Source organism: Mchenga conophoros, linkage group LG1 (genome assembly GCF_057382185.1).
Source record: "Mchenga conophoros isolate Kocher_MC1m ecotype Shallow Benthic linkage group LG1, M_conophoros_male_GT1.1, whole genome shotgun sequence".
Lineage (NCBI taxonomy): Eukaryota > Metazoa > Chordata > Actinopteri > Cichliformes > Cichlidae > Mchenga > Mchenga conophoros.
The window spans coordinates 39,775,968-39,800,513 of NC_140526.1; the positions used below are offsets into that span (position 1 = coordinate 39,775,968).

General features: G+C 43.0%; 1 protein-coding gene across 1 annotated transcript in view; it reads left to right on the forward strand.

Moving 5' to 3' along the window:
- shank2b (SH3 and multiple ankyrin repeat domains 2b) overlaps nt 1–24,546 on the forward strand; it is a 300,073-nt gene that overhangs the window by 259,481 nt on the left and 16,046 nt on the right. The window contains exons 18-23 of the mRNA XM_085277877.1: nt 11,157–11,292; nt 12,283–12,363; nt 17,366–17,389; nt 18,902–19,014; nt 19,560–19,665; nt 21,462–23,964. Of these exons, the coding sequence (XP_085134003.1) occupies nt 11,157–11,292; nt 12,283–12,363; nt 17,366–17,389; nt 18,902–19,014; nt 19,560–19,665; nt 21,462–23,964 (2,963 nt within the window). The remainder of the gene's footprint in view (nt 1–11,156; nt 11,293–12,282; nt 12,364–17,365; nt 17,390–18,901; nt 19,015–19,559; nt 19,666–21,461; nt 23,965–24,546) is intronic.

Consider the following 24,546-nt stretch of genomic DNA (forward strand, 5'->3'; position numbering starts at 1 on the left):
TGTTTGGCTGCTTGTGTGTGTTTGTGTACCAATGATTAAACTGCTAATTTTACAGCCATAAAGCTGCTGCTTCGTTGCTGTTTTCCTGGACTGTTTTGCCAGTTTATGGTCTTCCGATTTCAAATCTCTTTTGTGTCTTTTTCCATGTAAGAGGACCAGAAAGAACACTATTCACTCTTCTTCTTCTTTCTCTCTCACCTGTGCCCTTTCGGGGTTGCCACAGGGGATCATCTGCCTCCCTCTCACCCTCTGCACATCCTCCTTCACTACATCCATTCATCCTGTCTATGGTCTTTTTCTCCTGACTGGAAGCTTTTGACCAATATATTCACTATTCCTCTTCTGTACATGACTACACCATCTCAGCCTTGCCTCTCTGGTCACTCCGAATAAAAATCTTGAACTGTGCCACCTCCAGCACAGCCTGCTGTCTTTTTGTTAATGCCACCGTCTCCAAACCAAACATCAGAGTGCGTCTCACTACCAACTAAACCTTCCCTTTCACTCTTGCTGCTGCGTTTGTGTCACAAAGCATCCCTCACTATCGTCTTTGCCTCTCTTGTGCAATGTCCATTAAGCATAAGATAGTAGTGTTACTATCTTATTTAGCCCGAGACACAGTAAAAAAGCTGCTGTGTTGTATTGTAGCAGTTGCCCGAACCCCCATGAGTCGTCCCCAGTAAGGACATGTGAAAATGCAGAGTTTCACACACACTTTTGTTTTTCACACTTCTTTATCCACACTCTTGTACTCTTTGTTCCTGGCTGCCACTCACTGCTGACTGCTGAGCTCACTGCTGAGGAGAGGATAATTAGTTACACCCAGCTGGTGCACCAAAACCAAAACCATACTGCGCACATTCATCTTGCACTGCTGGATTCCAGTATGCAGTGGATACCTGGCCATGGGAAGGTGTTTAGCTCAAACTTGCAGCATACACCTGGTGGTTGGGTCAGCTCGAGTGTGATTAGCATGTTTACGTCTGCCCAAATGAAACAGATCAAGGTAGAAAACAAGTTCACTTTATTCTGACTAAAGAGCTCAGGTGTAAAAACAGCCTCAGAGACGTACATTCAGAATACTTATATGTAAGTAAAGCTATTACAGTAGAGCTTCAGTAGGGAAAATTAATGACCTACTCCTTCTTTTTTTATTTGAATTCTATAATATTTTTTATATATTGTCTTTTTTTTAAGATAATAAACGTGATTATACAGGTTTTTTTAAACCAAGCTCAATTTGTCTGATTTTTCTGGTCCAAATAAACAGATCTGACCAATCGGAAGACTGCATTTAGCAACAAGTGCACTCATAGCTCAAATCGCACACTGGTACCAAATATACTGTATTTTTCGGACCATAAGGCGCATTAAGCGAAACCAAACAGTCAGATAAGTCAAACTTTATTCAACTCATTCTTCTTGCTTCCTCCACTTCTGTACCATTGATTCATTAATGTTGAATTCTCTGCAGCTGCTCTGTTCCCATGTTGTTGCAGTATATTAATGACTAACCTCGTATTGTGGATGGATTATCGCAGTTGTTCTCCTGTACGTAGCACATCACTATATATACCAGCTAGCCCAACTTCAGTAACCCTACAAACGTCACTGCTGTTTAGTTTTCTGTCTTCATTTATGTTGGAAGTGATAGCAGAGCTGTACGTTTGAATTTTTCAGAAATCTCTCAGTCAGAACATGCTATATCATGTTTAGGTGGAAACTAGCGAGCTAACTTCCTGCTAACTCTGTTACATAGGGCTGGGCGATATGACCCAAAATTCATATCTCGATATTCTTTAGCTGGATGGCGATATAAGATATATATCTCGATATTTAACAAAAAGAGAGTTCTTAGTCAAAGCTGTGTCCCAAATGTCACACAGGCACTTTTATTAACATAGAGCATAGATGTACATAAAATTTACTCAAAAATAAATTATGAGCATTTATTAAATAATAATGCTCCATAAATAAAAGAAAACAATGTTGTTTTTGTGCATAACAAAAAGCTCACAATTGTGCAGTCAAAATGTAAACTCTGGCACTGCAGGTCTTGATGCTCAATTCCGATTTTTTGATCAAATCCGATTTTTTTTGTCAGCGTGTTCACACTACAAATAAAATGCGACAGCAAACGCGCTCTAGTGTGAGCGCTCAAAGCGGCCCGCATGCGCAAAAGAAGACTTCACACACAACGCGCTCTGTTTAGACCCAGAGCAAACAGTATTGTTTGACTGATGGCCCTTAATATAAAGACTTCGGACTTTACATTTCCCAATTTTTGCTTTAAGTTATTTTGTTATTGACATAATAATGTAAATAACCTAATAATGATCCTTATTGCTGTTTTAGAGGAGCGGTGCTTCAAAGGATAGCTGCAGATTTCTGTCAGAATCTGCAGATTATACAGTACAAATAAAATGTTTGTACATTGTCTTCCCAACAGTTTCACTGATATCTACACTGGATGGCCAGGAAGCGTTCGCGATGTCTTCTCTGGCGCTTCTCTGGCGCTGATAATTGGCGTCTGTCTTGTGTCAGTGACGTAAAAGACGGATTTAATGCGACCTGACGGTTCACACAGCAGTCGCTTCCTAAAACATCGGATATGTATCGGATTCAGTACCACATACGAAAGTGACCCAGATCGGATTTGAAAATATCGGATTTGTGCCGTTCACACTGTCATACCATGATTGGATATGGGTCGCATAGGGTCAAAAAAATCGGATTTGATGCGCTTTCGCCTGCAGTGTGAACGTAGCCTAACAGACGCTGAGCATAGTAACAAAGACAGATTTCACAGCTGCTCTGTTCCCAACTTCTACTGTGTGACTGACAGCCTGGAGTTTGAAATCCTCTTCGTAACCACGTCTCTTAACAGGTGCCATTTATGGTCCTTATTCACAGTAAGGTAATATTACGTTGAAGCACAGTACGTATCATTCCGCGAGGCTCCTCGGTAGCCGTAATGCTCTGACAATCCATCAAGCGGTGCAGCACCGTAGCTTACCAAAGTCGTACTAAAACATTTTTTGACAGATTGCTGAGCGCCGTGTTCCACATAAAATCAGTTCGCGGCCATCAAGCACAACCAGAATTCATACATAAGGCGCGCTGTCAACTTTTGAGAAAATGCAAGGATTTTAGGCTGTGCAGCGCCTCTGGGCTGTATGCCGTTAGCGTGGTTAGCTAGCTAACACATTGACAGCGTCCAGCCCCACGCACGGGTCGATGCGCAGTAACTCGTTAACGGAGATTTGCCGTGTCCATCTTGTCACTTCCTGCAGGTGAAGCCATGGGGGAGGAGGGGGAGTTGTGTTCAGTGAAGGAGGGGCGAGGCCGAGTAACGTTGCGTAAAGACAAAAGTGGACGAAAGAGAGGCAAACTTGAGGCTCCACAAGTATAGTTATAACGTAACATAGACTATATCTATATAAAAGATATTGTCACATCTTATATCTCGTATAAAAATATATCGATATTTTTTTAAAACTCGATATATCGCCCAGCTCTACTGTTACATTTAATAAATTCTGTTTTCATGGATGCCTGAATGTTAAACTTCATAGTTACACCTGGTAAAGCAGCAACGCTGATCATTTTATTAAAGATGAAAGAATTTAGACAGTTTTTAACTCTCAGTGATGCTGCAGTGTTCGTTTGACTTTGAGACCTGAAGCCGACGGAGTTTAGGACCCAGATTACTCCGCGAGGCTCCTGACTACGGTAGCCGTAATGCTCCGACAATCCATCAAGCAGTGCGGCTTTGTAGCTTACCACAGTCGTACTAAAACATTTTTGACAGATTTTTGAGCGCCGTGTAGCACATAAAATCGGTTCGAGGTCAGTAAGCACAACCAGAATTCATACATAAGGCGCACTGTCGATTTTTAAGAAAATTAAAGGAGTTTAAGTGCGCCTTGTGGAAATAGTAAAATGACACTATTGTACCTAAGACACACAAATAAACTCCGCTCTGGCTCACTGAACTGATTCTTCTGCCTCCTCAGATGTGTTCCCAGTTCTGCCCCACTGACATCCTGATATATGTATGAAAGCAATTGTAATACAGCTTCAACTGCTGGATCAAACCATGCAATTCTTCCTGTGAACTGGATGAACCACAATCTCTGTTTCTTCCTTTTCTCTAAATGTTTTTTGAGGAACTTTAGAACAGCACATCATCACTTCATGTCAACTTAATTTTTGTTTATTTTTTCTGAGGACGAATCTCTGCAAAACCGCAACAGTGTGTGTAGATTTGGATCCGTAAAATTTTGTGCTGTTTTTATGCATTGTGCTTAGTTTGTAATGTCCTTAAGTATAAGAATAACTTAATTGATCCAAGAGGGAAATTCATGTGTCTGTCATAGCTCACCTGCTATTTGTATGGATATTAAAAAGCCTGATGGCTGTGGGTGCAAATTATTTTCTGTATCTCTGTGTTTAACAACAGTAGGAGAGGAGTTTTGCAGTACTGATGTTTTCTGTTCCATAAAGATGTTGTAAAGCGGGTGATCAGACTTATTCAGGATGGCTTCTAATGTCTTCAGGATGCATCTTTCCACCACCTACCCCAGCATGCCCAGCCTGGCTCCAATTACAGAGCCAGCCTTCCTCACTAGTTTGTCCAGTCCTCTTGTAGTCTTACTTCTGTTGCTGCATAAACAGCAGACCCCAGCATACAACAGCACATTTGTCACCATAGACTGATAGAACATCTGCAGCAAGTTACTCCAGATGTCAAGAGATCTTTGTTTCCTTAACAAAAGGAGGCAACGATCATCAAATATCATTTCCTTTGTCTTAGAGGTGTTCACTATGAGGTTGGTTTTGTGACTCCAGTCGCTGAAGGCTTTTACAAGATCCCTATATTCAGATTCCTGTCCATTTCTGATGCACGCCACAATGGCAGGGTCAGCCAAGTATTTCTGGATTTGGCAGGACTTGTATTTGTATTTGAGTTGTATTTGAAGTCTGCTGTAAACAATGTGAAAAGGAACACCCAGGACAGTCCCTCGTCAAGCCCCCATGCTGCTCATTCATGTCCCAGAGACACAGTTACCCAAACTGACAAACTGTGGCCTTTCTCTTAGGTAGTCTGTAATCCAGAAAACAGAGAAGGAATCTACTCGCATCTCTGTGAGCTTGTCTTTTCGGTTGGATGGTATTGAAAGGACTTTAAAAATCAAAGAACATAACTCTCACATGAGCGCCAGATTGCTCCAGATGAGCTAGGGCTCTGTTTGCATGCAAACTGCAGAGGAAGTTTGTCTTTGATCTCAAGTCTCAGTCGGTGAAGAATCAGCCAAGTTTTTCATGATATGCGATGTGAAGGCCACGGGTCTATAGTCGTTCAGTTCGGGTGGACGCTTTATTTTTGGTACCAGCACAGTACGGGATGTTTTCCACAATGTCGGCACCTGCCCCAGTGGTAGGGCTTTCGTCGCTTTGGCTCTCGACGAAGGCCGTCGCACTTTTCTCCTCTCCCTTCCCTTATCTTCCCTGCTTAGCTTCTGTGTCCTTGTCTAGTCTCATCTATTTTCTACTCTTGCCCTGGAACACTCTCTCACAGTCTGTTCTCTAAAACCTAAAAGAGGAATTATGGATTTGATCAACTGGTCCCTGAATGCAATTGACACCCTCTTCTCAACGAGAAGCCTGGGCTCGGGTGAGCCTGAGTGTCCTGGAGGGACGTTCCCTGCTGGATACACGATGGGTGGGTGGCATAACTGGAGGGTCGTGTGCCTGGCGGGACTGTCGATCGAGGACATTGAAGATATCTACCTTTTCGGAACCATGATAACAGGGTTCTTGCTGATCGGAGCTGGCTTGGCCCTGGCTAATCGAAGATTAAAGAAAGCGGAATCGGCTGTTCAAAACACCACAAGGCTGCCCGTTGGGATTGAAACGATGGGACGAGTCGTGAGTTCTCAAAATGGGCTCATTGAGCGCAGCACGGATAAGATCTTGGAGAAGCTTACGGCTGCCGTGAACACTCAGACTAAGACTTCTGAGCGAAAATTGGATAACATCTTGGAGAAACTCACAGCGGTCGTGAGTTCTCAGAATTTGCTCTTTGAGCGCAAGAATGATAACATCATGGAGTGTAAGATGGATAACATCTTGGAGAAGCTCACGGCTGTCCAACGGGAGATTGAGAGACCAGTGTCGGACTGCTAGAACAGCTTTGAAATTTACATGAGTTGTTCGCACTAAAGTAAAAACCACCATCATTTCATGCGGCTACCATTTTGGTGCCAGCTGTGGTCTCAAGGCTGGAGCTGAACATAACAAATTCTCACCCTAATAACAGACTGTGTTTAGACTGTTCCCCCCATTCCATGCAAGGCTACCTGGGTCTGCTGGAAGACTGTTTACTTAGCCTGGCAGGGCGAAGGACACTATCAGCTAACTCAGGACACACACACGCATACACATACACTGATACACACTCATCCCCCTCCCTTTTCAAACGCCTTCGATGCTTGTTCCCTCCCGGGACAGATGGCGGGTCGACTGGACCAGCACAGACATGCTGCAGGACCGGATGCGCTGTCTACACCGGCTCTCTCTTACCCTTACCCGCCCCTGTTGCTTGTCTTGTGTTTCTGTAGTGTATTGACAGTCATGGGCTTTTTGTGCCCGGGAGCAGGTTTACTTTATGTAAACAGGATTAGATCGCGGCCACGCAGGTATGTCCGCTTCATTTATACGAAAGCAACAGCGATATTCCACCACTGTTCCACCATAAATAAATATTATCAATGTAACTAAAGATAATGCAGCACCTGATCCTTTTATTGATGTCACACAGATACATACAGGTCATTTCCTAAAAAAGGGAAATGTACTACTAACATTCTATTACATGTATGTGATTATTACAGATGTAATTCATATTTCAGAGTAGTAATTGTAAATTACTTCGTGTAATCAAGATGAGAGACCACGGCTATAAAAGCCAAGGTGGATTTGGGAAGCCTGTCGCAGCCATGTCCTGTCCGTATACGCGACCAACCCATTGCGGAAGGTGCAAGATTGATAAGGAGAGTTTTCAGAATTCAGCGTATATTGCGGGACAGACAGGATCCTTTAGCTCAGCGCGACAGTGTGCTCATAGAGAGATATCGATATTCCCGTGAGGGTATTATTTACTTAACCAACTTGTTGACGAGGGGGTGCAGGACCACCACCTGTCTTTTTTTCCTCTGCCCTTTTCTTGGTTGCTGTTATGAACAAACTAACAGAGTATTACAGGCCAGTATTACCTTGCCAAGAGACGAAAAGCAATCTAAGAGATAAATATTACCATTCTGTAGAATACTCCTGTATTCCACTTTTACTTGTTCCCATGTTCTTGTGGGTCCTGTTGTGGCTCTAATGTGAAAGGGGATATAATATAACATATTATAATATAATATAATGCCATATGATATTGGACAATATAGTGTCATATGATAGATCTACCCTACCGCCTACTGGTGTTGGCCAGAGGGGCCGATGGCGCGATATGGCAGCCTGGCTACAACCGTAGCTGCCTCCACCAGTGTGTGAATGTGGGAGTGAATGAATAGTGGTATCGTACAGCGCTTTGGGTGCCTTGGAAAGCGCTATATAAACCGAATCCATTATTATTATTATTATTATTAAATTACCTACGAGTTTGATTTGTCAGCAACTTTCTGCCAGCCCTCTCTCCTTGCTTTTGCAGCCTTTGCAGTGTTCTCTTGCGTTTTAATTAAACTCTGAAACTCCTGAAATCCCGCACTCATGAGTTCTTGCTCTGCTGCCGAAAAATACCGAGCCGAGCGCACTCCTTCGACATTTTCGCCGACCAATCAGCGGGTTGCCGATCAATGTTTCTACTATCGATGCGTAGCCCCTTTTACGACACCCAGTGATGTCACATTACTGCGTCCAGCTGTACTAATCGTCAACAACAGGTGTGTTCGGGGAACCGGATTAGCGAGCTCACGGTTAGCGCGATGGTTTGGTCTTGGATGTTTCATTTGATCTTGGATGTAGTAAGCGACGTACGAAGCACAGGGCCCAGGGAAAGAAGCTATCCCTGAATCTGTTTGTCCTGGTTTTATGTGACCTGTACCGTCGGCCTGACGGTAATAGTTCAAACAGTTGGTTGCTGGGGTGAGAGTGGTCCTTGATGATATTGCCAGCTCTGCTGAGGTACCGAGAGTTTGCAGTGACCTCCAGGCTGGGCAGAGAGCAGCCAGTGATCTTCTGGGCTGTGTTGATGACCCTCTGCAGTACTTTCCTGTCCGCAGCTGAGCACCCTGCATACCATGTTGTTATGCCGTACGTTAGGATGCTCTCTATGGTGGCTCTGTAAAATGTCACCAGCAGCCTCTCCTCCAGGTTGTTCCTCCTGAGCACTCTCAGAAAGTGGAGACGCTGCTGGGCCTTTTTAACCACCGCCGTAGTATTTGCAGTCCAGGAGAGGTCATCAGAGATCTGCACGCCCAGAAACCTCATGGAGTGTACCCTCTCCACACAGCTCCCGTGAATGTAAAGTGGGGCCGGGTCTGCTCTGCCCTTCCTGAAGTCCAAGATAAGTTCTTTAGTTTTCGTGGTGTTCAGTTGGAGGTTGTTAACTGAACACCACTCAGTCAGTCTGTTGACCTCATCTCTGTAGTCCGACTCCTCCCCCCTTGAGATGAGTCCAACCACTGTGGTGTCATCCGCGAACTTTATGATGGTGTTTGAGAGATGGGTAGGGGAGCAGTCTGATCTGAGGAGTTTGGAGGCTCAGTTGACATCTTGGGGTGTTTGTGATATGATTGTGTTTAGTTGTTAGGTATACATCAAAGTATCATCAGTGTGATTTTACAGATACAGTGAAATAGGTAGTGTAAAAATGCTAACATAACTTATCACTATTTAATCAACATTTCAAAATCAGACAAGATATATTTGCATATTTTACAAAGTTTTGAACACTTTTAACATAGTAGAGTTACTATTGCTGCTTTTGCTTATAGTTTAATGTTCAGTGAGAGAAATCTAGTCGGTTTTGTGCTTGAACAAGTGCATAAAAGTCAGGTTCACTATCCAATTATTCTCTTCCACTTAACCTTATCAGGATCACCTACTCCAGCTACCATAGGGCAAGAGCTGGGGAACACCCTGGCACAGTGCTAACACAGAGAAACAGATAACAACCCCACCGCCATGCTGCCCCATGGCTCGGTGTCTTAGGTGGAAATAAAAAGGTCAAAATCCATCACTGGGAATGTTTACTAACATATAAAGCTAGCCATCTTCTGGGCATCTCTCTTGATGTATGGAACGTTCTCCTCTTTAAGAGAAGAATGAAAATCCAGCACTGATACCGACTTAAAGTGCTCGATAACAAATTGCAACAAACTGTGATTCAGTACTCTTGCCCTGATGGAGTTAGCGGTTTTGGTATAATAATACAATCCACTTCAAAGTCCAACTTTTTTGTACAGCCACCATCACAGCTGTGTCACAGACATCACAGCTTTCCTCCAAGAACAAAAAGTCCAAATTGTTTCTTTGTTTTTAATTGAAGCTTCAGATTTCTCACCGTGTCCTTGAGCCATTATTATATGAGCTGATGTTTATGACGTATACATGGAGAAACATAGAGGGCAGCAGCCAGGCTCCTTTATGAATATTGCAGCCATGAAGATTTTGTTGATTCCTTCAGCTGCTTATTTTGAAAATTGTTAATCAATTTCCTGGTTTCATTGTCTTTTATTTGGACGTACAGAGGTGTAAGAAGTCTGTTCTCTTGTCTGTCACTGTTATGTAGAAGGAGATTGTACAACTCTGGCCTGTACGTTGCTGTGAAATAAAGTATTTGTCCTTTCCTGAATGTTTCAGATCATCCAACTAGCTTTAATATACATTAAAAATAACCCCTGTGAATACAGAATGATTATTTAATTCATTAAGGTCAGTTTTCATGATTCAGCAATAAGAAAGAGATTTTGGCAAAAAATTGGCAAGATGTCAAAAGCATCTTGATCATCACCGAGACTTTTGGGGAAATTATCTGTGACAAAAGTCCCCGAGACAAAATGTAAACTTTTTGGAGGTTTTGGACGAGCTACGTCCAGATGAACAGAATCAACCTTTTGGGATTTACTTACCTGGATGATTGAGCATGCATCAAGACACTTTGATTAAGGCTAAGTGTAAACAGAATTGTATGCAGCCCGTGGGTGAACCCTGGGTAATTACCAGGATTTGTATCTTGTTTTCTCATGACAAGCGTTTATCCACAAAGCTCAATATTTTGCTTTCAACAGAATTTTGTTCCAAAGGTGTTTGAGTGGTTTTTGTAATTATGTGATCTTTGCAGATTCCAAATCCTAAAGCAAAGTAGCAACATTCCTAAATTGCCTTCATTTAGACAGCTTCTCGGTTTGCAGACTAACACAACATTTTTCAGCTCCATGCGTCTCAAAGCTGCTTTTATAATTCTATGAAAGTTTTTGTGATCGAGGAATGGTTCACACCAGCCGGTCTTTCAACAGGTTTTGACAACGGCACAAGTTTGTTTTTCATGCACTTTGCAGGTTTTAATTTAGAACATTATATACACGTTTCTATGATATTGTGAAGAAGAATTACAAGGATTTAATATGTTTCAAAATCTTTTAATGGCAAATAAATAAATTAGTTTTGGCCACAGCTGTAGAGAAGATCAGTGCTGGTCAGTCACTGAACTTTGTAGATCTTCATTTATACATTTATGTCCTTAGACAGAACATCTGACTCAAACTAGCTCATGGCACAGTTGTTAGCACAGAGACTCACTCGCTTTAACTGCTTGAAATATGTCTACACAGTGTGTTCAATAAAAATACATTTTAGTAACGTTTTAAATCAAACTAGTGGATGTGGTGGCTGGAGAGACAGTTTACCAGTCTGGTTGGTTTCCAGTAGAAAATGATGGTTTGCACTGTGAAGCCATACTTGCACTTTTCACAGTTTCTTTTGTATTGAATTTTGCATCTTCAGATTTAAATGAGCAGCAGTTTTCTCCCACACAAAACTGAGGTGTCGGTCCAGTGTTTACATGTTTGTGCTGTTCATAAATACGCAGTTAATAACATGAGCAAAGATGCAGGATAAGAAAACTTTTGGTTTGTTTGTGGCAGGTGAACCAGGAGAATGTGGTGAAGGTGGGCCATCGACAGGTGGTCAACATGATCCGCCAGGGAGGCAACCGGCTCCTGATTAAGGTGGTGACAGTGAGCCGGAATCTGGACCCCGAGGACACAGCACGCAAAAAAGGTACAGAGACTGAAAATGGCTGCCAGTCGTGTTTAGACATGGATTCGAGAATATAATCGTCATGAGGTGCTTCAGCTGAGGAGCAGCAGAGCACAGCTGTAGCATACAGCCTGCTGTAGTACAGTGCTGTGTGAACCTGATCACAGATGTACCTCCTGTATTAAAATATTAAAGTGACACACTGACTGATGATTTAGTTCACTATTATCTGTATAGCTAGAAGAAATCTCAGCGCACTATGTGTTGTAAAGCAAATCCTCTTTAATAGCCAAACATCCATCCATTTGCTCCCACTTTTCCAATTCAGGGTCCCGGGAGGAGCTGGAGCCTATCCCAGCTGTCACAGGGCATGAGGCAGGGTGCACACATATAGAGACAGACCGGTCACGCTCAGATTCATGCCTACTATAAATTTATAATCACCAGTTAGCTAATGTGTTTGGACTGTGAGAGGAAGCTGGAGAGACATGGTGAAAACATGAAAACTCCAAGCAGGATCTCCTTGATGTGAGGTCACAGTGCTAGAGACCAACAGAGGTCAGCTAGAGGTCAACAGGAAGAGACCTCCAACAAAGCCATTATCAGGGAGGTCATCTACTGAAACTGGTTGGGGGGGAAAGAAGGACTGTGTAATAATACCCCTCAAAGACCATGAGAAACCGGACCAACTCTGTGCTTAGGATACAAACAGCAAACACGAGAGGTCAGACCAGGTGGTTTTAATACAAACTAGACAAAATCTACACATGGAAATAAGCAAACCTTTAAATGTTTGTCAAAAATCTCTGATCAGAATATTGCTTTTGTCTCTGTGTTTTTCTGATACTCTATTATATTTTCCTATCATCAGAAAATATTTCTAATTTGATCCTTTTCCCTCAGTGAAATTTGACTGATCGATTAAAGATTTACCTGAAAAGGTGTGACGCCTCCAGATCACTGCAGATGACCTGCCTGCTTTTGGTCACATGTCTGTTTCTCTCTGCTCAGCTCCTCCACCTCCAAAGAGAGCCCCCACCACAGCCCTGTCAATGCGCTCAAAGTCGATGACGTCTGAACTCGAGGAACTCGGTAAGAGCTGCAGTTTTGACTCTGGTAACTCACAATGGCAAATGGGAGCAAGTGTCTCACAGAAGATCTTTTTTGTACCTCTTTCTCATGGTTGGTTAATCTCTCAATAGTGGATAAAGGTAAGCAGATAATGCTGTATAACCTTCTGCCATCCATTATGCCCAACTTAATATTCATTTGCTCACAGTGGCTGATTGAGGCTTTCGTTCAGACTAATGCAATATGCGTTTCCATCGCTTTTCCTCCCTCATCTCCTCTCCTCCGTTGCATGAAGTGCTCTTGCTTCTGGATGCCCACACTCATCCACACTCATGACTTATTGCTTCTGCTGCAAAGAGCAAACGAGTAAAAAGAGTATTAGTGTGACTGTATCGTCTTCGTCTTTCTGTTTGTCCGTGTGTACGATGTAGTGCTGGGCGATATGACGATATATATTGTGTGGACAATAGAAAAGTGTCTATTGTGCCTTTCTATCGTTTCTAACCTAATTTTATAAATTATTACATAAAATATATCATTAACCCTTTAAAGCCGGTCGGAGCAGCACGCTCCGTTTTGCGTAAATCCCTGTAAAACCGGAACCGTGTAAGCTAGCGCAATAATTTTTTTTGCATATGAAACCGGAGGAGTTGTACTTACATCTGATGCCATCAGCTTGTCCTCGGTCACGGTTTCCTTCCACATATGGCTTTGCAAAAATTGCATAAAAAGCACTTGCAGCAACAAAAACATAATATTCCAGAAACAGGCTTTGCCGATCCGATCAGTTGTTCATAACACTTCCTACGTTGGAATAGACGTCAGCGCGAACTATCACATGTCCGCCATTAACTGGCCAGAACCGGAAGTGACGTCATTTTCACAGAAAATGTTTTTTATTTACCTTTAGGGCCTTATAAGCCTATGCTGGAGTTTTTTTTAAAGTCATGTTTGACTTTATGCTTTTCTGTATCGCTTATAACTCAAATTACGCTGTTGGAAATAGTTTATTTTGATGCACATGCTGGTTTTTTTTGCAAATTTGCACTATAATATTTATTTTCATTTTTCCTGCAGTATATAAAAATTAGTGTATCTCAAAAATAAAACTATGAAGACACTCAAAATAAATTTCCTGTGGTGGGAAACTATTTTGTGCAACTTTTTTGTATTTGCAGTTTTGAGGGATAAGCCTCTTAAATTTCTCTAACTAGAAATATATGTAAAGAAAACCCCAAAAACAATTTTCAATTTTTTTTTGCACTTTTTTGCAATTTATGTAGTTACTATGGACTTAATGCATACGTATTATTAAAATTTGAGCTATAATGGTTGTATTGATGTATAGCAACTGGAAATGCTCCCACAAATGGCACTACAGCATGTAAAAATATAAAGATAAGTTCTGGCAGACTTGGTTCTATGGTAGGTCTTAAAGGGTTAAATAGCCTGTGGCAAATATATTAGTGTTGTCTTCTCACTATACATACTCTTAACTTTATTCAAGAAGAAATAAAGTATAAAAAATTATATTTTTCACAAAGAAACTCCCTCTTGTGGTTTTGCGACATGGTGCTGCTTTACGTGCACCCGGATTTGCAACATGCTTTAAGGTAACTCAAAACGATGGACGAGCGACAGGTTGCAGTTTCATGCCCGGACATGCAACAGGCAGACACAGCTACACAAGCAGCCCAAGAAGAAGCACTTTTACCGAAAAGAGGGGGTACGTCTGTGATTTGGTTACATTTTGAGTTCAACAGCACCAACACAGAGCAGAAGACGCCCATTTGCAAGCTATGCTATAAAATTGTTCCTGCACTCAATGGCAACACAACAAATCTCTTCTATCACCTACAGAAGGTCCACGAAAAAGAATACTCAAGATCAGAAAATCCAAGCTAAACCAAGTTGTGGAACGACGGGAGCAAGTTGGGAAAAGAAAAACTATACCAGCTGAAGATACAGCAGTCTTTCGCACAAGGCACGCCGTATGAGAAAACGTCCCAGCGCCATAAACAAATCACAGGAGCCGTCTCGCATTTATAAATGCAAGACGGCATTTATACATTTCTAAAGGCATGGCCCCTGTTTATGTAGCTGAGAAGGACAGCTTTCGTGACCTCGTCAAAGTCCTTGATCAGAGGTATGTTATGCCCGGTCCTAAGCACTTCAGTAAAGTCGAGTTGCCAAAGTAGAGAAGGATGTTTGCAGTATCGTGCATTATGCCTTGACGACTGACATATGGACGAGCAGAGATACGCAGCCCTACATGAGCGTAACCATCCATGTCATTAACAAAGACCTCTGCGCTCGTTTACAGACTGCGTACTTTCCAGATGACCACAGGTCAGGTGGTATATCGTGATATATATCGTTATCGTGATATAAAATAATTCATATCGTGATAAATATTTTTTCCATATCGCCCAGCACTAGTACGATGTACATTTTAGAGGTGTTTTGTGTTGTCCTGACGCCTCATGACAAACAGCAGAGTTTCTGAGATGATGCGTTCAAAGGAGACACAGGCCTGAAAGGAGGGCAGCCATGAAATGTGAAAGGAGCATTAGAAGAGGACAAACAATCAATTTATGAGTGCTCACACGCATAAATGTCCTACCTTTCCCAGGTGAAGAAAGGTTTTTGGATGTTTGATTTTTACCTGATGTTAAAGTTGTAACCCTTCTTATTATAGTCTGAGGTGATGACACCTGTCGTTACCGTGATGACACAAATCATTGTTGAGCTGATCCTTTGGTAGACAAACAACAAACAGCAGCAGGTGAATCTCTTTCCACTGTAGCCAAAGGTTTTTAAACAGAATTTAGGAAGTAATAACTTGTGACTGATGTCACGCTGAACTTGGTTTGCTTGCAGAGGACGTGGATACATGCAGTTTGTTGCATGTGGTTTTTTAAAGCTTGCTGTGGTTGCTGCTAGCTGCTCGATTCAAACTGATCTGCTGGCAAACCCAAACTTCCTTTGACTTGTTAGGCAGACACATGTTAAAGGAGACCTGTTAGAACTTTTAACCTTTTTTTTAATCTTTGGACTAAAGCAGCATCGCACATGGTCCAAAATAATTGTTATTTGTCTTACACTTGGTCTATGTGCAGCTCATCAGACAGATATCATGGCAAAATGTGCAGTAGACACACATGTCCACTGTGTCCGTGCAGAAGTTGCTCTAAGCTGCAGTAACAGCACGGGGGGATATTTTATTTGTGTTTAAACAGGCATAACTAACACATTTACATATAAATTTGTGCTGTCAGCGTTAATCTAGTTAAAAAGATGTTAACGGCATAACTGCATTAACGCAGCAAATCTCCGTTAGCAAGTTACCGCGGATCGCCCCTCGCGTGGGGCTGGACGTGGCGCTGGACCACGCTGACGCCATGCAGCGCGGTCCAGGGCGATCTGCGGTAACTCGTTAACAGAGATTTGCCTCGTTAATGCAGTTATGGCGTTAACGTCTTTTTAATTAGATTAACGCTGACAGCACTAATGTAAATACACATTAGCTGCCTAGCTTCATCGTTTCAGCCAATTACGAACCTTAGAATCTACTTCATACATTTTTTACTCACTGCTGACTTCTTGACTTCAAATGTATAATGCATTTGCATGTGTGCATGCATGAGTGTCCATTTCACATTTTGGAGAGGCACAGTGTGAAATGGACACTGTGGAATACACGTTTTGCTGTGATGCTAGGTTGCATCAGTTTATTTATTCTTAATGAAGTCGTTTTTTCGCTCCCACCTCCCACTCACCAAACACTCTTCTGATTGGCTACCACATGCAAATAAAAAAACTATATATACAGATATATAGTTGACTGCATTTAAACTGAATATGATCACACCATCATGTCATCATATCCAGGAAGTTGTTTCCATAATTTCCTAATAATAATTTCAGTTTCTCTTGGCCAGATGATAGGACAGTTTTCTTCTTTATCTCAGACTGTTTTAAACGAGCTTGGGCCCACATCCTGAAAAAGCATGCTATCCCTATGCTATCCCTCCCATGTTTACCTTAAAAACCTCAGCCAAATTCTAGATTAAGATTTAGGAGCTGATTAGGGTTTGTTTTTTAAGCGGCGAGAACACACTGGCTGCTTTAAAGTAATCTGGAATGCAGCCTGATGAAGGAGAATTATTTATGACAGAGAGAAGCTGGGGGAGATGACAGGCAAAACCTCTTTCATGAAGTTAGGAGGAACAATGTCAGTTGGCCATGTGACTATATCACTATATCTTTTGTAGGAATTAGCTTAAATTTGGAGCACAGAACTGGGTCAGACATTTGGAAAAGGAACTGTGACCTGATACAGCGGTCCCCAACCTTTTTGCACCACAGACCGGTTTAAATGTCAGATAATATCTTTAAGGTGTCGCGGATAAATACGACAAAATAAAATGATACGAGCAAGACAAAAACTGTGGTGTTTTGAAAATATAATAATAAACGTGAATTCACTGTGTAATTGTGTAACTTTATTAGCAGCGTCCTCCTGAAATGCGCCAACAACACTGAGAGTAACATCCTCCTCTCTGCCCCTTTATGCTCTCTGGTCGCTATGGTAACACGTAAACATTTCTTTCAAAATAAGACGCACGACTACAACACGAGAAGAGACCCAGGGAAACCCAGTTAACGATAAAAACCCTGAAAACCATCAATTTCACACCCGAGCCTCAGCTCTCGCAGCCCGGCACCAAACGGACTCACGGTACCAGTCCGAGGCCCGGGGGTCGGGGACCGCTGCCAGAAAAGACATTCAGAAGATATTAGAGAAAGACGACTGAGTAGCATTTAGTTAATAGTACTGAACAGGATCCTTGAATTGTGCTTATTATTGTTAATCAAACGACCAAAATAAGAAGTTCTCACATCTTTCATGAGCCGCCCTCATCACAGGGCTTTGGGACGAGGGCAGCTTTTCATGTCTCCGGGGAAAAGCGTTGAGTCTGTGTATATGCTCTGAAGACTCTTTTTTTTGTCATCCTTTAAGCCACTCTAAGGAAAAAGAAAGGTGGTAAGTTACAGCGGGCATGCTTTCAGTCTGATCTAGTATCTCCAGTGATTGATTTCTGTCCCGTATTTCCCACACAGTCCACCCCACTGTGATTAACTAACACTGTTGTATTTAGTGATTCCTTTTCTGACTCGCTCCATTTCGACCGAATTAAACCAAATGGAGCTACGCCCATAGTGCATTTGCATGATTTACAAAGTGTTTTGATTGCAGCTGTTTCTGTCTTCTAAATGTTGTTAGTGCATGGTTAAATGTCGTAGTAATCACAGGCTATAGATTCTTCTTGCTGAGCATTCCCAGGGTTTGCTTTTGATTAAAGGGGCATGTCACCTCACAGTGCTTCTTTGCAGGCAGACCCACAAACCTAATTTGCAACACTATCAGCAGTAAGCATACACTGTTTACTTTCTAGAATCTTTTTACGCTTTAAACACAAAAATATACATAGTGGCAGAGGCTTAATGAGGAATTACAAATGAGTGTGAGTCAGTGTTTTTTCACTATACCTGACCTTTAAAGTTTCATGTTTCTCTTCTTCATGTGTGCATTTTTCTGTAAGCTACTTGTGTGTGTTCGTGTGAGGAGGAGGAGGTTTATTCTAGGAAATGTTTCACTCACACATAGGTTTCCAGGGCAACCGTGTTGCATGTTGTTTGATAGGTTGTAGCTGCGATCCAACTGGGAGACAGATCAGAGAGAGAGTGAAAAGGAATGTGCGTCTTTCTGCTATTTCTGTGTGTTTGTGTGGTTTTTACCTCTAACCGTAGTTAAGGTCATTGATGCTCCTTTCCTCCCCTTTCCTCTCCTCTGTGTATAGATGCGCAGAAGAAGAGGATTGTTTTCCAAGTCACTCTAAGTAATCACTCCGCTGATGCATGGAAGCTTTGTACATCCTAGACAGTTGTAGGCAGGTGACACAGTAAGAGGAGAGATCAGGGCTAGCATGTAGCTTCTCTGAGCAAAACCCTTTAGCTGGACTCTATTTGATGGCATCATCACACACCAGAGGGAAGTTCAGGTTTGCCAAATTTGCCATTGATAGCTTTCTCGTGTTGCAGGCAGAGTAAAAAAATAAGATAAAAAAACAATAAAAACACAGAGAAAGGTAATGGCAAGCTTGGCAGGCTTTCACATCCATTGCTCATTTTACATTTAACGAGGGAACGACCCTGAGAGCTGGATGATGCTGCTGAGTCGGCTGTTTGGAAAGAGCTTGCACGGCTTCCAAGGCTGGACATGCCAGGCGCATTTCATCAAAGTTGCCCTCTCTCCCCTTCCCCTTGCTCCTCCTCCCTCATACCCCCACACCCACAAAAAAAAGAGTTTCAACTGTTTTTGGTTTCAGTTTCATTCACAATTCGGTGTGGAAACACAAGGAAGGGTCACTGTAAATGACTGAATGAGTAGCTTGCATTTGACCCATCAGATCTGAAACTAAGGCTTTGCAAGTTCACTCCTGCCCCTTGTCACGTTTTTCAGTGCTGACATATTATGACTTGGTTTGCTTTGCAGACAAAGTAGAAGAGATGACCCATGCCCAGAAGACATCACCTGTTGACATGAAGATAGCCACAATTAAACCACGCCCATCCAGTCGCTGCTTGGTTACGCCAACTGATATGAATGTAAGCATAAGCAAACTCACTTTATGGTGATCATTGTTTCAGATCGCTGTTACTGTAAATTAGATTGTTCAGTATCAGGTTGTGTGGCTGTACCCTGTGCTGCTTCCCCAGACTGGATGCCATGATGAAAAACTGTTTGTCCTTTTAGAGCTCCTGTAGTAAAAGCTTCAGGGCTAATGCTGATGTTTAGCAGCCGATTTAAGGTTAGGGTTAAGTTTACGTGTAAGAAAATATTATAAAAGTAGAGCTGATCTTAAAGTGCATGTAAGAGAATTCATTTGAAAGATAACATCTTCCCGTTTCTGAAAGTTTGCTTTATTTAAAACACCTGAAATCAGTAGCTAGTGTCAAAACAGAAAAATTGTCCTCCTATTTGCAAGTAGCAGTCAACACAGCCAGTGGCAGGTGATGCCTGGACCTGGCCGATATGTTATGTATCCTAATGTGTGAATTCCTGTAAGCAAATGCTGTTATTGTTATTTAGAGATCTAATGAAACAATTATATATTCCTAGTTATATTAATAATTTACAATTGACTTTTCAGTCCTTGTATCATGACCGCCAAGGAGTAGCTGTGGTGCCACCCACTGTGCCAGGAGCCTTCCTGGGGATACCTGAGAAGGGCACTATGAAAAAGCAAAAGTCCATAGGTATGATGTATATACAGTAAAAAATATGTGTGTGAGTGTCCAGTAACCTGTGCTTTTAGCTTGTCATAATATTTTATTAATGCTCTGAGGACTTGCTCTTTGTGGTCTAGCAATATTAAAGCTAATTATAGATAAATTAGAGTGAGCCAGTCAGCAAAGTGTGCTTTCAGGCGATAATATTGGAGGTCATTAAGCATGTGCTCAAACCTCATTCTCACTCCCGAACTAGAGGGATGTCATACATGCTAATGTTGGTTTCAGGTTTTTTGACTTGCAGTGCCATCAGAATTACCACGAAATTATCTTCTTTATCTTCTTTTTGCACAGTAATCCATTCAGGGCTCTATCTACAAACTGCATAGCCATACTCTTCTCTACACTCTCTGAAAATTAAGGACCTTATTGTCCCTTTAACCCTTTCATGCATGAATTATGACAACCTCAAACAGGATTTTTTATTTGAACTTCATTTTTTTAAACATGTACTTTTCCACTACATTGGACACTGATGTGCATGGAGCAGCACATCAGTGTCCAATGTAGTGGTTTATGTGCAAGTATACCATCAATACTGTAACAATTACAAGAAAACATGGACAAACTAATTTAAAAATTATTATTTTTTATTATAATTTAAAAAATAATTATTTTTTTTTTTACAATTTTATAAATTATAAAAATTAGGGCTGTCAGCATTAACACAGCGTTAAAGCATTCATTGCGATTAAGGCGATTAAATTTTTTAATGCGCTCGACCCATCTGGAGCGCAGAATGAACAAGCTCTGGACAAACTGCCCCAAATGCGTTGGCAGAGACATTTCAGGGATTTTGACTCCGTCTGCGCTCCAGATGGGTTAATTATTAATCACGTTAGTCGTGATGACGGCGCGTTAACGCTGACAGCACTAAAAAAAAGTCGATATATTCGTCCAATCGCCCAACCCTAGTGACCACTGAAAGGGTTAACGTGAAAGGGTTAACGGTATAGAGACTTGTCACGAGGCTGCATCCTCAAGGGTACTCAATGGTACTACTCGGTGGGTGCTTTGTGGTTTGTACCTACAGAGTAGACTCTTAAAACTCTGGTGCAAATTTTATATCTTAATGTAAAAGTTAAAACTGGATACTGGACTAGACATAGATTTTACCCACATAGACCTTTATTTCTGGTATTATATGTTAGCAAAAACAGGAAATTGATGTGAATTTTTGAGCTAATTTGAGCCATCAGCTCCTCTGGGTGGCTGAGGCTCAGCAGGTAGGGCAGGTCTTCTACTAATTGGAAGGTCAGTGGTTCACTTCCTGGGTCCTCCAGTCTGCGTGTACTCATGCAAGCTATTGAATGCTGGTTTGCACCCAATGCATTCATCAGAGTGTGAGTGTTTTGCGACCGTTAGACAGCGGGCTAAGGTATAGAAAAAGGTGCTTGTGTGCTTGGTGAATGAGTCTTGTACTGAAAACGTGCTTTGAGTGTTCAGCGTGGAAAAGGCCTGGATAAGTAGCAGGCCATTTGCCCTTATTTCTGTAATAACAGCTACATAACTTCTGTCCTGATTTCCAGATTGAACATTTCAATTGGTGAGAATATTCCTACTTACTGTCGAAACAGCAGTTACATTTCACATCTATCTGACCTCTCACAAATTTCAGGAACCTTTCCTGCATATATAAATAAATCCAGAGAGAGCTAAAGAAGGCATTTCTTTTGGAACTAGGGGGCCAAGCAGGAAGTGAAACAAAGGGATGTTTCCCCTAGGTCCTGAGATAATTATTCCTTCTGCTCCATTTCTTCAAGGTACATCGGAGGATGAGAAACAGGGATTCCTCACACCTCCCCTACTCAAGTTCTCACGCAGTCTCTCTATGCCTGACACCTCAGAGGACATCCCTCCTCCCCCAGCCATTTCACCCCCTTCACCACCTGCCTACAACTCAGCTGCTGGACCTACACCCAAGAGCTATGGCACAACACGACCAAGCTTTACCCAAAACTCGCCCAATGCAGTGACGACCATAAGCCGGACCACCGACGTCGGTACGTTGAGGCGTGGCTATTTCCGTCAGAGCTCTGAGCACTTTGAGAGCACACGAACTCGGGGGCGTACGCCAGTGCCTGAGAACCCGTATTCAGAGGTGGGCAATAGGACGCTGTATGTGCCAGCAAAACCAGCCCGAAGGAAGGGTATGTTAGTAAAGCAGTCTAACGTGGAAGACAGCCCAGAGAAGACGTGTCACATGCCAACAAGTCCATCAGGCCCAGTTTCCATGCCTACTACGCCTGTAGAAAGAACATGCTCCTCTATCCCTATTCCCACCATCATTGTAAAGGAGCCATCCACTAGCAGCAGTGGCAAGAGCAGCCAGGGTAGCAGCATGGAAATTGAGCCTACAACCCCTGAACACCCGCCTCTCACACCTGCTGTCGGTGGAAGTGGAGGTTTACGCCCTGAAGACCCCCTTTCACTAAGCAACCCCTTTGCAGCAGCTATTGCTGGAGCAGTACGGGACCGCGAAAAGAGGCTCGAGGCAAAAAAGAACTCGATTGCCTTCCAGTCAATAGACATCGGGGATGATGACTTGAGTGGTCCCACGCCAACCCCTCGCCTTCGCCAGTCCAAGTCCATCGATGAAGGCATGTTCAGCAGCGACGAGCGTCTTCAAAGGATATTAGCCCCTCCTTTGGCAAAGCAGCTCGGTCGCCCTGTTGGTGGCGGTAGTGGAAATATGACAGATTTCAACACTCCTGAGCCCACAGTTGTTCGGGAGCCACTAAACACTAGAACAGGGCAGTGTCCCAACCTGGACAGTCCTGTTAGCCTCCCAGCCACTCCTCCTAAGAGCCACTACAGGGCCAATGGAACCTACCTCCATCCTGTCACTGGCAAGCCGTTGGACCCTAATTCTCCACTAGCTCTGGCCCTTGCAGCTCGTGACCGGGCCATGAAAGAGCAACAAAACCATCCTCAGAATCAGTCTCAAAATAATCCTCAGGTTCAACAAACCCCCAAGCATGAAGCCCAGTCCCTGCCAGTTCAGCAAAGTCACAAACCTGACCTCAACCAGCCTCTATTTATTGACACCAAACTCCGCTCTGGAATCGAGACGAGTTTTGCTGCAATCTCCACGGCAACAATGGGACGGCCTGGCCGAGGTGGCCTTCAAAGACAAATGACAGAGCAGAAGTACGAGTCTGATGGAGCACGGGAAGAGCGGCAGCATCAGGCACTTGAAGAGAGGAAAAGCGCACCAGCAGATGTGGCAGACACATCACAGCCCAAGTCAGCTGGATTACTGATGGTTCACACCAGCACAGACATAAGCAACAAGGCGAACAACCAAGAGGCCGAGGGGCAGGACAGCAACCGACCGTCTGAGCTGAAAGATCCAAACCAGCCTGATCCTCTTAGTTCTTCAACACTGTCCACTCCACAGCCACCCACATTAAGGAGGAGGAGCATTCCTTTAGGCGAATCCATGGACGAACCTGTAAAACTGCCCTTTCGCATCCCTCCTCCCCCTCTGGCCTCAGTTGACATTGATGAAGAATTTGAGTTCTCAGAACCCCTTCCCCCACCTCTGGAGTTTGCAAACAGTATTGACATTCCTGATGACCAGGCTAGTGCCATTGCAGAGATGATTCAGCAACAGAGACGGAATGGGGGGCCTTCTCTACCCCCATACCACCCTCATGCCCCACCACCTGTCACTGATCAACACAGAAGGTTGGCAAACAATATGCCCCCCTCGTATGCCCCTCCACCTGACCCAGAATCAGGGGTAGGTGACTCAGGCATTGAAGAGGTGGACAGCCGCAGTAGTGGGGATCCTCAGCACATGGAGACCACCAGCACAGTGTCTAGCATCTCCACCCTGTCATCAGAAGGAGGCTTCTGTGACAGTGCTTTGGAGAGCCTCTATGCCACTGCAGACGGTCACGCCTTCCTGGTGGATCGGCCCCCTGTGCCACCAAAGCCCAAGAGCAAGTCTGTCATTAATAGAACGTCACTTTATCACGATGCTCTCATTGAAGAGCCACCAGAGTCTTATGGGTCACCGCCTCAGGCCCCTCTCCCTCCTCCCTCGTCCTCTGAACCTCCTAGGACTCCTACTCAAAGGACCTCCAAGCTGTGGGGTGATCAGCCCCCTGAGCTACGCAGCCCCCCATCCACACCAGACTCCAAGAACACAGTTATCACTGAGCTGAGCACCATTCTACAGCATATGAATCGCGACAGGCCAACCAAGCCAGGAGAAAGCCTTGACTCCCCAACAGGCACCAGAGGGGGCTTCGGAACAAGGTATGTGAAGTCATTCCTTACTTTAGTTTTTCCTATCTTCTGTTGTTTAGATTTTGTTCATGTGTCATTTGTTTATTTTGCACCTTTTTCATGTTAGTGCTTAGTTACGTAAGAACTTTATTCACTGTAGAGTCTGAGCAAACACATTTTCTGTCTAATTTAGCTTCTAGAAAGCTGTAAAATTTCATGCATATTGGCTTATAAGCTGACCCACTAATTATTGATCACCACTGATTATAACCAGGCATCCATGAATGCTTAGGCTAAATCTGAAAATAGTCCGAAGTAGTCCAAGACAATTTGGAAGAACATGAAGTTGCTTTATTAAGTCTAGACGTTGCTCATGATGAAGATGGAGGATTGGATGATGACCACAGTACACACAAGGCACACAGAATAAACCCTGATTGGCTTGTAGAAGGCGAGCAGGAGTATAATTGGAGTAGAATGATGATGTCAGTGTTGAGTTTGACAGTGAGTAGAGAGTAAGTGGTGAAAAGAATATGTGAAAAGTAGTGCTGTCAGCGTTAGTCTCGTTAAAATGATCTTAACACAATAACCGCATTAATGCGACAAATCTCC